The sequence below is a fragment of the Schistosoma mansoni genome, chromosome 6 (assembly GCF_000237925.1).
Source record: "Schistosoma mansoni strain Puerto Rico chromosome 6, complete genome".
Classification (NCBI taxonomy): Eukaryota; Metazoa; Platyhelminthes; class Trematoda; order Strigeidida; family Schistosomatidae; genus Schistosoma; species Schistosoma mansoni.
In genome coordinates this window covers 15,377,016-15,394,415 of record NC_031500.1, presented here as the reverse complement: position 1 = coordinate 15,394,415, position 17,400 = coordinate 15,377,016, and the positions used below count along the sequence as shown (strand labels likewise).

Sequence of the window (17,400 nt, the reverse complement as noted above, 5' to 3'; positions counted from 1 at the left end):
ACTGATGCACGATCGCTGAGCAGAGCGGGGCGCCGCGGCGCGTTCTGATGCCACCTGTTCGCCTCTACCCTTCTTTGCTTACAATGCTTGTGAAATAAGGTTATATCGAGGCAATGCACACAGTATGCACATATGCCAATTAGAGACTGACCAGTTGCGGTCCTAAACATCAATGGGAAGATTCAGACATGTAATACTAAGTGAAACCATAAAGAGAGTGCTTCGAATAGAATGAATTTAAGGTGAAATAAAGCTTTGATTATTACAATTCGTGTATTGAATCGAACTTCAGTAAAAAAGATTAATATGAGTAGAGTTGTCCGGAATAAGCTCATTATCAAAATAAATATTCTAAATGTAGAGTTAAAGAGAAGTATAGAATGTTTCGAAATTCAGAAGAAATGGTTACATTTTAGACTGATGAGCACATAAACAAATCCTGCTATTCATCTTCGACTATAGATATGAACTTCCGGGAAGGCTATGATTGAATCAGTCTTATGAAAGGTTTGTTATGTATGTTTTATAAAACATGAGTTAAGCATCTAATATTATGTGTTCTCTTCATTCATATTCCACAGAAGTTTATGCCTGAATTTTACTACAACTGATTTTTTAAGATAACTAAAGTAACCTAATGCATTACTTACTTACGTCTGTTACCCCCAATGGAGCATAGGCCGCCGACCAGCATTCTCCAACCCACTCTATCCTGGGCCTTCCTTTCTAGTTCTATCAAATTTTTATTCATTGTTCTCAAGTCTGTCTCCATTTCTCTGTGTAATCTGTTATTTGGCATTCAGGATTCCATGTGAGGGCTTGTCTTGTGACGCGATTGGGTGATTTCCTGAATGTGTGTCCTGTCCACTTCCAGCGCTTCTTCCTGATTTCTTCCTCTGCTGGAATTTAGTTTGTTGCCTTTCACGAGAAACGCTAACCAGAAAACTTAATGCATTATATTGTTTAAAATCTGATAATATTACAAATCTTTATTTTCAATACAATATACTGTTGTTTGCTGTTATCTATTAAGTTTATACCAAAACTATGAAAGAAAAACTAAGGGAATTCTAACATCGAAGAACATCCATAGTGCTGAAAATGTCATATTAAGACCCACTTCATTACTTCCTTGTTCGTCTTGAAAGATTTTCAATTCTCTATAAAAGAATTCTTGTGATAATTGTATGTTTTGTAAGGTTCTTCTTCTACTAACTGTCATCAAGTGAATGATATCTTGGTACACAATGTGTGTGGGATGGTTGACTTTTGAATCTTCTTACATTCAAATATATCTAATTGTTGAAGTATAAACTTTGATCAAACAATTTATTAAAAAGGTTTCAATACTATAAGCAAAGATGGATAGTGGCTAGCAGTGGAATCCAGGACGCGCGTTTCGTCCTATTTAAGGTTAAAACACTTTTTTTAAATTGAATCACTATGTGTTATTGTTTATGTAAGTGCCGTAAAGAGAAACACCTTAACTGATTCTTGACTTTAGGGTTGATTATATCGACTTATCACATAGTATTGTAGTGAGCGAGAACACAGGCGGGGGCAGTCGAATGTATTTAAATGCAAAATTACAGAATCTGAAGGGGTTTTGTGGAGATTTCAGTATTTTTAATGGTTGAAATCATGAGTTAATTGAAGCTACACCACCATAGGGAACCTGAAAGAACTGGACGGCCGTTTCGTCTCATTATGGGACTCCTCAGCGGTGCACATTCACGATCCCACACTCGCGAGTGAGATTCGAACCCAGGAGCTACCAGTCTCGCTCCAGAGCACTTAACCGATGGACCACTGAGTCGGCATCCAAAGATGTTAATGCCTAACTTTAACCAATCTACGAAGTTTGAGCAACCATTCACCAATTGTCTTCAGTGAGTGGTTATCTCACAACAGACTTGGTTGAACTCCATTGGTCACTGCTTCCCACTAGAACTCCAGGAAATGTATCTTGAAGTCATTCACTAGTGAGCATGTGATTATAATCAGAAGGGGTTTTGTGGAGATTTCAGTATTTTTAATAGTTGAAATCACCAGTCAATTGAATCTAGAATCTCTTAATAAAATCTGAGAACTGTACAGTGAATACTTCATTTGTAAAATGTCAATCAATTATCTCAGACTTCATTGTTCCTTCGTTTACACACCAATCACTTTCTGTTCCCGTTCTCGTTCTCTTCTATTTTCTTAACCTTTTGCCTCAAAGTATTCTACTTTCGACCTGTGATACATACTACTTATATCTATCGAAATCAGTAGTACACACCACATTATCGCTTAATGCAGTTTTTCAGCATACATAATACTTATCGTGCTTATTTAAATATTTATCTTAATACCTGATTTGTAGAGGACACCATAGTAAATGATTTGTTCACTATGTAATGTATTCAGGCTAAGTTACTAATGATAGATACCATGCTTATAATTGACATGAGTACATCTATACTTTTATCAACCACTTTGAAACGTCATTACCTTTGTATATAAATCAAAAGCAAATATTCAAATCATAAACCGATACTATGCATATACTTCACCCAATTCAATATCACTAATTGTCAAGGTAATAAATTCTTTTCTAAAAAAAGTATAATATGGTGTGATATTCATTGTATTCATTGTTTGAACGAAAGAATTACTCAGATCACACACACACACATCAGATCAGATCATTTCATTGATACCGAAAAATATTTTCTTTTTCAAATTTGAATACATAGTAGTATTGAAAATGAAAATGTAAAAAGATTTTTTTGTTCTTTAAACATAACATTTAATACATTACTACTTAGTTACTTACATACTCCTGTTACTCCTCGTGGAGGAGCATAGACCGCCCACCAGCATTCTCCATCTAAATCTGACTTGGGAAACATTTAATACATATGTGTGAATATTGTTTGTAAGCGTTATTATTACAAAATGAGTCTAATTGGAATGATATTGTGGTGTGTGCTACTGATACAGCTGACAGATGTATTTCTAGGAAGGAACAGAATCAGATAAGATTGTCTATTTACCCCCTTCTTCTTTCTTCTGGTGATTGACTGGACTATGAAGACCTCGACATCGGACAGGAAGCATGGAATACAATGGACATCTCAGAATCAATTAGAAGATTTGGACTTCGCAGATGACCTAGCTCTCCTATCTCATACATACCAATAAATACAGACAAAGACAACAAATGTAACAGCAGCCTTTGCATCAATAGGCCTCAATATACACAAAAGCAAGATTTTCAAATACAACACAGTGAACACCAACCCAATCACACTTGATGGAGAAACTCTGGAAGATGTGGAAACATTCACGTATCTGGGAAGCATCATTGATGAACAAGGAGGATCTGATGTAGACGTAAAGGCGAGGATTGGCAAAACAAGGACCGCATTTCTACAATTGAAGAATATATGGAACTCAAAACAACTGTCAACTAACTTCAAAGTGGGAATCTTTAATACGAACGTCAAGACAGTCAGTTCTACTGTACGGAGCTGAAATGTGAAGAACTACTACATCCATCGTCAAGAAGGTAAAAGTATTTATAAACAGTTGTCTACGCAACATACTCAACATCCGTTGGCCGGATACTATCAGCAATAGCGTTTTATGGGAGAGGACAAACCAGATTCCAGGTGAAGAAGAAATCAGGAAAAGACGTTGGAGGTGGAGATAGGACATACATTGTGAAACTCACCAAACTGCATCACGAGGCGATCCCTAACTTGGAGTCCGAAAGGGAAGCGAAAAAGAGGAAGGCCAAATAACACATTACTCCGGGAAATAGAAGCAGATATAAAAAGGATGAATAGCAACTGGAAAGAACTGGAAAGGATTTCCCAGGACAGGGTCGGATACAGAATACTGGTGTACGACCTATGCTTCTCCATGAGGGGTAACAGGCGTAAGTACGTAAGTGTGCTACTGATATTGACAGATAATTAATAGTATGTATCATCAATTGAAAGTGAAATGCCTCGAGGCAAAATGTTGAGAAAATCAAGAGTAAAGATCAAGAACAAATATTGCATAGTATAGAAACGAAGGAACAACAAAGTCTAAGACAATTGGTGGATATTTTGCAAATGAAATATTTACTGTATGGTTCTCAGATTTCACCAAGAGATCCTATAATGTTGTATTAAAATCAATATGGTTGTCCTTCCATGTATTCTCGTTCACTACAATATCATTATGGAATCAGTTTTACAAGTATCTCTCACCATTTGATAATGTATTAATTCATTCAGTTGTCATTTATTGTTTATGAAAAGTCACCAATATAATATTTTAAATAGTTGACCTATATGATGAATTATAATGAAACTTTCAAAACACTACTTAGCTAGTCACTGAGTAGTTTATATGAATATTCGTCAATATTAAAACGAATAGTTTGACAAAAATTGAGCCCCGAGCATAGAAAAGTCATCATATGTGAAAACTATATTTGAAATAAACTCAGTAGTTGAAATTTAAATAATCACAACGTTTCGTCCCGCAAACTTGTATGAACTTCTTCAATGTAATAACCGAGAAGTCCAGATAAGTTTTGCTGGACGATACTTTTACTTACTTTACTTTACTTACACCTGTTACTCCCAATGGAGCATAGGCAGCCGAACAGCATTCTCCAACACACTCTGTCATGGGCCTTCCTTTCTAGTTCTATCCAATTTTTGTTTATTTTTCTCATGTCTGTCTCTTTTTCTCGAAGTAATGTGTTCGTTGGTTTTCCTCTCCTCATTTGGCCTTCAGGATTTCATGTGAGGGCTTGTCTTGTGACACAATTGGGTGATTTCCTTAAAGTGTGCCCAATCCACTTCCAGTGCTTCTTCCTGATTACTTACTCCGCTGGAATCTGGTTCGTTGTCTCCAACAGTAACTTGTTTCTGATAGTGTTTGGCCAACGGATCCAAAGTATCTTGCGTAGACAACTGTTAATAAACACTTGTATCTTCTGGATAATGGCTTTCGTAGTTCTCCACGTCTCCGCTCCATACAGTAGAACTGTCTTCACATTTGTATTGAAAATTCTGATCTTGGTGTTGGTTGACAATTGGTTTGAGTTCCAGATGTTCTTCAGTTGTAAATATGCTGCTCTTGCTTTGCCGATCCTCGCCTTCACATCTGCATCTGATCCACCGTGTTCATCAATGATGCTGCCCAGATATGTAAAGGTTTCCACATTCTCCAAAGCTTCTCCATCAAGTGTAATTCGATTGGTGCATGTTGTATTGTGTCGGAGAGTCTTGTTTTTCCCTTTGTTTATATTGAGACCAGAAAAAATTATTCAAAAGAACTCTAACCAGAAACTGGACATATGCTGGAATTATTTCAAATATAATTTTCACGTATGGTGACTGAATAGTTTGTTTATTTTTATACATATACATATAGTAAGTTTGATTAGGTAACATTAGAAGTAGTAACTGTCTCAGTTCTATCGAGATTGAAGTCTATTGATAATAATTTTTTATTATAGTAATGATGTAAGATTACCTACTGAAAATTACTGTGAACTGTTTGATGACTGAAATACAGCTCAGTGGATCACATGACTTGGTGGTATAAAGGCGATTTTGACTGCCATTGAAAGTTTGCAATAGATTATTTGTTACTAGTACTTTACACCATTGAAGGATACTTTTTCTCGAAACAAGTGAAAGTGAAACTTCTTTGGTAGGGATCTTGTGAACCTAAAAACGTGATCACAGATCTCAGGCGACAAATGTTAGAGGCCAGTCACACATGGTTTTTTTGTTAGAAGTTCTTTATATGTTTGCCCCATACATTAAATGTTTAACAGCCTGTAATTTCAATCAGTAGATCAAGTTGAGGTTTGTCATCTTTAAGCCTAACCTTTTTCAAAGTCTACCTTCTATTGGAGGGAGGCGGCGTAGCTTAGATAAAGGTTGTCTGAGTGAAACATCTTAATACCATCATACTTCAGTACAATTGTCACTGCTTGACAGTGTACTATTTGCTTTTGTGGCAACTTGTCTGGATTGAAGTCTTCTAGTGAAACGTTTCCACTTTTTGAAATTGCTCAATATTTCATTGTAAATCGTTAGATTCATACAAGACAATATACCAGTGGGATGGTGGACTCGCACAGTTGAAGAGTTTTACACTTGAATGAAACAATGTTCCACTGTCTCCTAGTTTATAATGATTATCATCGTAGAGTTAGTTCGTTGTGAAAAAAAGAAGAAAACTAGTCAATCTTTACAACTCACATTACTAACAGTAACGTCCAGGAAGCCGATAATGTGGGAGAGAACAAACTAACTTCCCGATGAAGAGGAAATTAGGAAAAGACGTTGAAAGTGGATAGGACATACATTGAGGAAATCATCAAACTGCATCATGAGACAAATGCTAACTTGGAATCCCGAAGGGAAACGGAAAAGAGGAAGGCCAAAGAACTCATTGAGCTGGGAATTGGAAGCAGAAATTAAAATGATCGATAGTAACTGAAAAAAACTGGAAAGCATTGCCCAGGACAGAGATAGATGGATAAGCCTGATGAGTGGCCTATACTCTTTCATAAGGCGTAACAGGCGTAAGTAAGTAAGTAACCTTGAATTTATTTATATATTCTAAATTTTTACGAGTGTTAATTCTCTGTGGAATATACGACTAGATCCGATCACTTGCTTGACATTGTGTAACATATTTGTAGATGGAAAAAAGATTCCCATTCCTTAATGTGTTAACTTACGATGGTGGTGCCGAGTGTATTATATGAATTGAATTCCATCGGTAATTTAATAGGTATTTGTAATGTATGTAGCGGATAAAATACCATTTTCATTGTAAACATTTTAATAGAAAAAAGAACTATCTATCATTAAATTAACTTGGTATTGTTTACTTGAATCTTCCCATTGATGTTTAGGACTGTAATGGATCCAGTCTCTTTTTGGCTTGTGTGCATACTGTGCGGACTACCTCGATATTACCTTAATTCACAAACATTCTATGCAAAGATGGATAGTGGCTAGTAGTAAGAATCCAAGATATGCGTTTCATCCTATTTGGGACTAGTCAGCTAGATTTATCTGAATCTCAGAGTTGATGCCCACTCGGTACTGTGTTCGAGTCTTACAACGAACATATTTTACGACCATAAATATACCCATCAGAAGAGTGATTTCACAATGGTTTTCAGGAGAATTAGACTCTGTTACGGCCTTTTAAAGACCGGATCTCAGTTTTACGGTGCTAATATACAGGTATCAAGAACCCTTACATTTCGTCCTGTTCACGATTTGTCAACTGGATGCACCCAATATCCCAATAATGTTTGAACTTCATTGACTTGAAACAAAACAAAACGAAAGTAGGGTATTAAAGAATCAACATATATATATATATATATTTTAAACCAAAAAAATACTCATCACAATGCTTTAAATATCCAATCAAGAATTAATCCATTCTAATTCATTTAATCAATATCTGATTTCTTTGCTGGAACACCGCCACTTATAAATGGAATAATTAATTCTGGACCTCTTTTATGTAAATGTGATATTGAAGACATAGATGGTAGTACACCATGTGATAATGTATCACTATTATCATCATCCATATATGGTAAAAATGTCCATCGATAATTAAATGGTAAATAAGCAGCATTTATTTGATTAAATGGTTTATTCAATGTTAAGATCATTATACAAAATATCATCAATCCATTGAATGTATGATTCTAAGGATAGAAAAGAAAGAAAATGATTTTTTTAAAATAAGCAATGATTAAGCAAAGATGGATAGTGGTTAGCAGTGAAATCCAGGACTCGCGTCACTTCGTCCTATTTGGGACTCGTCAGCTGGATGTATCTGCATCTCAGAGTTGATGTTCATTCTGAGACTCGAACCCAGCACCTATCGCTTCAAACCTTCCAAATAGGTCGAAAGACTCGTCCTGGATTCCACTGCTAGCCACTATCCATCTTTGCTTATAATGGTCCTTGTAATTCTTTTCTATAAACATGATCAGTTCAATGAAAATATTTTGTTCTAAATAGAATGATATCAAATATAAGTAACGAAACGTGAATTAAGGCAATATCGAGGCAACATGCACAGTATGTACTTATACCAATTAGAGACTGACCAGTTGCACTCCAAAAACATCAATGGGAAGATTCAAACAAATAACACTAAGTGAATTTATTAGTGTATTAGTTTTGTTGTGATTATGTAAATCATGGACTGATCTTAGTTAATAATCGGAAAGCATCAAAAACTTGTTTCTTCCCATTTAAAAGCGTTGATCAATGGCTTCACCAGGATTTGAACTCGAAACGTTAAAGTTTCCAAAAATAATGTTTATTCGCTAAGCTACTAATTGCAGATTGAGTGGTGTACATGATTTTTTTTTACAAATTATAACCATGTTATTACTGGTAACCGTCTTCGAGATGAAATTTCAGTCATCAGTTCAGGTAATTGAATATGATCGACTAAAGTTAAACATGGACGGCCGTCCAGTGCTTCCAGGTTTTCCATAGTGGTCTATCTTCAATTAATTCATGATTTCAACTATGTAAAATTGCTAAAATCTCCACAAAACCCCCTTCTGATGAAGTTAAGTATATTTACCACTGTATTTTAGCTTTAGCGGCCAATGGGTTAAGAATTCTTCACGAAATATAAACGTCTTGGATTCTATCTACTATAGATGCTCGTTCACTTTTAAGGTGTTTCAAATGAGAAGCAAAACAAATGACCACTCATTCTTGTTTTTCTTCAATCATTATCCAACAATAACACGTTCATGATGAGAACTATGCCAAATATAAAATCGTTTTGTTTACTGAATTTGCATGCAAAATATCGTGATAGATTAATTCACACACATATCATATGTTATTTATATAACAAGGAATATAAATAATTCAATGACTGTTTCAAAATATAGACGTCATTTTTATTTATTTAAATACATAAACATTGGTACAAGAAGGTACCAAATAGATATGCGCCACATAAATCATTCTACTGGTGTGAGGGTTGGGACACTGTCCGGTTTTCCAGACCAAAACAGGTGGTTTTCTTAGGGGGCAACACTCCGAGCCTTTGACCTAAGGATCTAATCCACATGGCAGTGAAGCAACTTCAGGAGATGCAGTCTCATGATAGCCGGTGACTAACGATTGATTCATACACCATTTGTTCCATCGGGATACTGGAGCCCATATGCAGCATTGGTTTGGAATCAGAGTTTTCCAACTCCCCTAGGTGGACTCATCGTGTACACCGACCGGGTTAAATCACCTGACCACCACTTTTTGTCCTCTCAATTTCGTAAACAACAGTAATGCCTCAAGGAGCAGTCAGTAGTACTCCCCTGACAGTGGTTGTTTGCACGTGGTCACATGAGAGCATTTCGAAAGGGAGAGCTAACTCTCCTCACTCTCGACCGTACCAGTTCATTTGGGGGCCTAACTAAAGAAGAAGACTTTCCTATAAACTATTGAATAAAATTCTATTCAAGACTTGTTTTACTGATGATATAACATGAAAATTCAAAATTTCATGACCATTTTTGATTTGAACTTAGTTAATTGAGAAAAAAACTAATGGGTAGTTATTTTTCTCCATTAAAATAAGTTGGTTCATTGACTTTGGGTATGTTACTAATAAACATTAAATATAGGTTACTGTATAAAATCTCTACACTTTTGTCATTATTTAGATAAGTAAATGATCCAGATTCTTAACAGGTTTACTAACTTAATGATCACTGAGTTGTGATAAACACCATTTTAATGTAACACTTTAGCATTGATTAAATTCTACCGATTAATTTACAGAGTGGTTACTGGTCTAAGTAACTCGAAATCGTATACACTATATTGTAGTGTCAAGTGTTTGAAAGTAGTCTGAAGGAATTCTAGTTTCTTGAGGAGAGTTAATACTCTTTCTAAAAGGGTGGAACATTGCTAACTATATTCAACTTCCATCAAGTATTGTATTTATATACCTGTTACTTTTTTTCTTTACTCTTTCTTTTAGTGCATTTAGACTTATACTACTATAAAATAGTCAGTAGTTCATCTTATTTCTATTTTTTTTCGGAACTTTTATCGTGTGATCCTAAGTGAAATGATCATAGTAAACCCTTATGCTTTTGTCTGACATTTAGTTTCACCACTGGCTCCTAACCAATTTTATTATACAGGATTTATTACACTCTGAAACATTATTTCAAACTTACAACTATTTGTTTTCAGAAGGGGCTTTTGTGGAGATTTCAGTAATTTTATAGTTGAAATCATGAGTCAATTGAAGCTAGACTACCATCATGGATGCATAGTGTTGAGGAGTCCCACAGTAGAACGAAACGGCCATCCAGTGCTTCCAGGTTTTCCTTGGCGATCTAGATTCAATTGACTCATGATTTCAACCATAAAACTGTTTATGTGATGGGAAATCTTATAATTCACTTTTCTAATTCCTAAGATTTATTCGAAAGATCCGATTTCACTAATCATTCAATCATTAAAATAGAACCCTTATAATATCGTGCAATAACATTTGAAATAAATTGACCATTCTTACGTTCTCATGGGGGTTCGATATATGGATTCAAGAATTATTACAACTGTATATGAATATAACATTTATTGGTTTCTGTAACAGTCAAGTATAGATATTATTGGCCATGAGAATCAAGCAATATATGGCTATAGTACATAAGATGTCCATCTTGAGTGTTACCAAACTATACTTTGAATGTAATAATCATCAAGAATTGATATCCTCTGGAAAACTGCTTCAGTCCACTGAATTAATTCATGTGTAGTAAACTGTTCAGAAGAACGACGAAAGCTCTACGACCAAATCATCCAGCTCAGAGAACAAAACTCCATCAAAATCATCCACCTGGGCTACAAATCTTCTCCACCATCTCATAATTACATTTTCCTCATTTGGCATAACAATTATATCATGTAAAAATATCTGTCATATTGAATATAAGTCTTAGTTCCTACAACCTTATAGCTGAACGCCGGATATTTCTAGCAACATAAGCATTATTTTCCCTAAGTCAGGTTAATTCTAAACTTAATCATGTAATATTTATAGTTGAATAAAGAAGCTAGCTTAAAAATTCAATCCTTGAATTCATAAGTCAATTGAGGATAAACCATCATGGAAAACTTGGAAGCCCTGGACGGCTGTTTCGTCTTATTGTGGGACTCCTCAGCAGTGTGTATCCATAATCTCGCACTTAGGGATCTAACCCAGGGCTTTCGATTTTGTGCGCGAGTGCTCAACCTCTAGATCACTTAACCGTCATCTCGTGACCGCGACTTTGGATGCACACTGTTGAGGAGTCCCATACTACAACAAAACAATCATCCAATACTTTCAGGTTTTCAACGGTAGTCTAGCTTTAATTGACTCATTAATTCAACCCTTAAATTACTACAATCTCAAGAAAAACCCCCTCTGTTAAAAAATTTGAATTTATCACTAGAGATTGTTTCACATAAACTGGATAGTTATGTTACATAATGATCATTCATCTTGACAATTATGTCATAGAAACATATCTATTATATAATTTATTTTGAATGTTCTAAAAAGAAATCAAATTAAACTAATTAATTTTAAATGAAATGTCATCAGATAATTGAAGTGAAAATGAAACACTCTACTGAAAATTAAAATCTGAAAAATAATTAAACAATGTATTGTATGTTTATTAGCTGAGATCGTGAGTCAATTAAAGCTAGATGACTATAGAAAAACTTGGAAACACTAGACGATCGTTTTGTCGTAGTGTGGGACTCATCAGTAGTGCGCAACCAAGATCCCACTCCACGAGATTCGAACACAGGACCTGTCGGTCTAGCATGCGAACGCTTAACCTCTAGTCCACTGAGCCGATCGGCATCCAATGGTATTAAGGTCTAACTTCAACCAATCCACGAAATCACACAACCGCCTTTAGTGACTTACTATCTCAAAACAGACTCGGTTGAACTCCACTAATCACTGCTTCTCACTAGAACTCCAGAAAATATCTCTTGAATCCCGTCACTAGTGAGCTTATGTTGATTAATATCAGAAGGGGTTTTTGTGTATATTATAGTAATTTTAATAAATGAGACCATGAGTCCAGTACTCATGATCTTAACTAATCACTGCTTAACCTCTAGACTAATAAATTACTTCAGAAACTGTTCATTAATGTATGAGATGTGTATAAATTGCCAAAATGTATAGTTATTATAACGGATGGATCATAGATAACTAATAAGAACTATGAAGCACTGAACAGTTATTACTTTCAATCTTTATCAAACCACATTTATACTGAGTTACTTACTTACGCCTGTTACTCCCAATGGAGCATAGGCCACCGATCAGCATTCTCCAACCACATTTATAGTAACAATAATAATAATAATACTAATCATGTTCCCATTAGTGAATACATTCGAGTGATCGTTTTTAGAGTCTTAGTGAGAGTCTGCAACAACTGGGAGTTATATAATGTTCTATGTTAGACAGTTGCCCAATAATAACTTGATTCAATTCAATTTACATTTGTAATTTATCACATCTTGAATTATTTTTCTAGAAGATGGATATTTACAGAGAGATTTGAAAGTCCTACATTTGATCGTTGATGAATATGGGCTGTTGAGAAGTCCCATATTACCATGTGACTATATTAGTATTTAATCTATTTCACCTAGATTATTTATTTTTTAGTATTCCTTATTCCTTTCACTGGAAGATACCAATCTTAGTTTGAATGAAAATATTTGTAGCATTATGTTTATTCGGTGCATGCTACTAATGTCTGTCGACATATCTTTAACATCAACTCTGTGATTCAGGTACATCTAGCTGACGAGTCCCAAATAGGACCAAACGCACATCCTGGATTTCACTAATAGCCACTATTCATCTTTGCTTATAATGCTTGTGAATTAAGCTAATATCGAGGTAGTCCGCACAGGATGTACATATGCCAACAAGAGACTGATCAATTGAAGTCCTATATAACAATGGGAAGATCCAAGTAAACAACACCAAGTAAAATGATAGCTATCATTAACACATACACAATATGTTCACATTCAATAACTTACAATTAAATATATCTCCACAATATACCTGATTTCTTGTATTCTATTAAATGATAATGTATTTATTTCTACTATCTATTTAATCAGTTAATCTAAAATGGTTGTTTACCATTCATCTATTGTTCAACTTAAAAATCATATGGATACTAATTTGTTTACATTTATGCCTATCTGTTTTGGAAGCACTGGACTCATGGTCTCATTTATTAAAATTACTATAATATACACAAAAACCCCTTCTGATATTATTCAACATATGATCACTAGTGACTGGCTTCAAGAGATATTTCTTGGAGTTGTAGTAAGAAGCAGTGATTAGTGGAGTTCAATCAGATTTGTTGTGAGATAGTAAATCACTGAAGACGGTTGTGCGATTTTGTAGATAGGTTGAAGTTAGACATTAAAATCGTTGCATGCCATCCCGATTAGTGGTCTAGAGGTTAAGCGTTCATGCGCGAGACTGATAGGTCCTGTGTTCGAATCTCGCGAGGCGGGATCGTGAATGCGCAACACTGAGGAGTCCCACATTAGGACGGATCGGCCGTTCAATGCTTCCAGGTTTTCTATAGTGCTCTAGCATATAATTGACTCATGATCTCAACTATTAAAATTACTATAATATCCACAAAAACCTCTTCTGATGTAAATTAAAAGACAGAACCAGGGAAAATTTATAATTATTTATAGAAATATAATAACTATTTACTCAGCTTACAAAAAAAGTAAAATATAATATTGAACATTGTTTTAATCCATATTAATAATTGCCGTTAACTCTGTCTGTAGCTCTTCTAGGGCTACTGGCAGTTCCAAGCCCAAATAATGGAGGAGGGTTGGATATGGAGTCGTCAACCTCATACTGTATAAAATAACCTTGCTAAAAAACAATGATAACTAGAATAAACAAATGAAACTAGACATGAAAAGGATCAATAGCAACTGGAAAGCATTGTCTAGGGCAGAGTTGGATGGAGAATTCTGGTGAGTGGTCTATGCTCCTCCATGAGGGCCAACAGGCGTAAGTAAGTACGTAAGTAAATAAGTAAAAAAAGCCGTTAATTATAGTTTCAGTAAAAGCTTATTACTGGGTAAATAAGACGAAATGAGAAAATATAACACAATAAACAAGATAGATTGTGGGTAGCAGTGGAATCCAGAACGTGCGTTTCGTTCTATTTGAGACTTATCAGCTAAAAGTACATGTATTTCAGAATTGATTTTCACTCTGACATTTGAAACCAATACTGTTTGCTTCAAACGCCATCGTGTTATCTACCTAACTACTGAGTCCAGATAGCTACTTGCTTATACAATGGTATTGTTTGCTTGTATCTTCCCAATGTTCTTTAGGACTGTAATTAATCAATCTCTTATTAGGATACATGCATCCTATGAGGATTGATTCGATATTGCCATAGGAAGTTATAAGCAAAAAATCATTCTATTCTCTTTTCAGCTATTGTTAATTCTTCAATACATTCATATCTCTATTTCTATGTTGTTTTTACCAACATTAGCTGATATCATTAGAATGAGATTATAGTAACAATCTTTTCATTATTAGTTTAATGTATACACTTAATAGTGACTTATTAAAATATAAACCTAATCTTAATCAGTAAAAAGTTGACACTTTAATAAGCCAATTATAGAATAGTAACCTAATTGGTATATATCCATTTAATTAAATTTCAATGTATCATAATGTTCAGTCCATTAAACAAACAAACAAAAAAAAACAAACGAAAAACTATTTCATTTATTTACATGACTAATTAAGTAGTTTATGGTTGTTATAACTTGTTGCTTGCCTGGATGCTCTGTTAAGGTATAACGTGATCATACCGCCAATTAGAGAGCAGTGATTTTATCGAACAGGATTAATGACGCGTAAACTCTGTACAAGCAGTTTAGAGTACTTGTCGATCTTGCTTTCTACTTCCTAGCTCATCCAGTGAAGTCCAAAACACCAATCTCAGCCTCTGAGGTATGAATCATATATTCCAAACATACTAGGTATATATATCAACCAAACAGAACACATCGTACCATAAAATAGAAAATAACATTTGTACAAGATTTAGCCAAATGTGGCTGTGAATAAGGCAGATAGTAATTGATAGACAGGGCGTAACTCAAGAATGGTAAATCGTATAATAATAGTTTATAGGTCAAAATAAAGCTCATAATAAGAGAAACATGAGTATGAATAGTTTAGTTATTTTTATATAGTCGAAATCATGAATCAATTGAAGCTAGACCAGTATAGAAAACCTTGAAGCACTGGACGGCCGTTTCGTCCTATTAAATGGCTCCTCAGGAGTGCTTATCCACTATCCTGCCTCGCTAGATTCGAACCCAGGACCTATCAGTTTCGTGCATGAGCGCTTAACCACTAGACCACTGAGCCGATCGGCATCCAACGGTGATAATGTCTAACTTCAACCGATCTACGAAATTAAGTGACACTTCCAAAATTATTATAACATCCACAAAATTCCTTCTTTCTTTTTTCTGTTAATACCATATATACGCTCTCTCCCTATGTTTAAAAACACATGATCTATTATACATAAGAGGGGGGGAGGGCTTTGTTTTGATTTTATTATTATTATTTCTTTTGATATTACAAAATAAGTAGTAGGTTCATTCTTCAAACTGAATTTATAATTTTGTTACTATGATCATACCCCATTTTTTTTCTTTCTTTCTTAACTACTAAAAAGACGACTAAAACCAAAAAAATATAATGAATATTTTATTTGATACATAGAACTTCTTTAGAGAGAGAGTAAAAATTTAAAAAAAATGAGAATAGTATAACAGAAATTCACTGTTTCTTTTTATTAGTTACTAAGGGTCTGTAATGTTTGTGATTGATTAGCACATGGTTTGAAAGTATTATGAATATATATATATATATATATATATATATTACTGTAGTATAACAATTAACTGGCCAGATACTATCAGCAACAGCGTTTTATGAGAGAGGACAAACCAACTTCAAGCTGAAGGAGAAATTGGGAAAAGACGTTGGAAGTGGATAGGACATACATTAAAAAAATCACTTATGTGCATTAGAAAGCAATTCCTGACTTGGAATTCGGAAGGGAAGTGGAAAAGAGGAAGATCAAAGAACACATTACTTCGGGAAATAGAAGCAGATATAAATAGGATAAATAACAACTGGAACGAACTGGAAAGAACTGTCAAGGACAAAGTTGGATGGTGAATGCTGGTGGGAGGCCTATGCTCCTCCACGAGGAGTAACAGGCGTAAATAAGTGAGTAGTATAACAAGGATAAAAAAGAATATTCTATCACTGTTTTATAACTCGTGAAGGTTTATGAATGGTAACTTTTGAGGACTGTTTATGGACCAATATGGTGCGTATATTTCCTATTGTATAATTGTTAAGTAACTAAACTATTCATACTCGTGTCCCTCTTATTATAAACTTTATTTTGAATCATAGACTATTATTATACGAATTACCATTCTTGAGTTATCCCTAGTCTATTAATTACTGTTCCCCCTATTCATAGCCACATTTGGCCAAATCTTGTACAAATGTTATTTTCTATTTTATGGCATGATGTGGTCAGTTTGTTTGGTATATAAACTCAGTATGTTTGTAATATAACGATTCATATTGCAGAGGCTGAGATTGGTGTTCTGGACTTAACTGGTTGGGCTAGGAGGTAAAAAGCATGACTAACAATTGCTCAAGACTGCTCATATGGCTTCCGTGTATCATTGGGTGATTAATAAATTCAATGCTCTCTGATAGGCGATCTTATAACTTCATATACTAAACAAGCCACACACTCACTCACCATAACAACTGGGGACACGAATATGGATACTTTAGTTACTTAACAATTATATAATAGGAAATATATATATCACATTGTGAACTTTATTCATTCATTAAAGTTTATTTAGTTTTTAATGTAAAATTGTATAGTACTACTTAAAAATTTTGAGCAGTTCGCTTCTGGTGAGTAGTTGTGAAATAATATAATTGGATAAGAGACTTATCAATTGCGGTCTTAAGCATTAATAGAAACATTCAAACAACCAGTATAAAAGTGAATTACAACTTCACTTCAATGCACATGCTAATGGATATCTAGATTCATTAGTTAAGCAGATAACGTGATAGTTTTTAAAGCGAGTGGTACTGAGTTGGAGTCTCAGAGTGAACAACAACTCTGGGATCCAAGTATATCCAGAATGAAACGCGCATCCTAGA

The 17,400-nt window shown here is 34.6% G+C and overlaps 1 protein-coding gene across 1 annotated transcript; it reads right to left on the bottom strand.

Moving 5' to 3' along the window:
- Nucleotides 1-7,474: 7,474 nt before the first annotated feature.
- On the bottom strand, nt 7,475-7,702 carry Smp_147060 (hypothetical protein; the record flags this gene model as incomplete). The annotated part of the gene is made up of 1 exon (XM_018798388.1): nt 7,475-7,702. The coding sequence occupies one exon, from the start codon at nt 7,700-7,702 to the stop codon at nt 7,475-7,477; it is 228 nt and encodes a 75-aa protein (XP_018653334.1).
- Nucleotides 7,703-17,400: the final 9,698 nt, after the last annotated feature.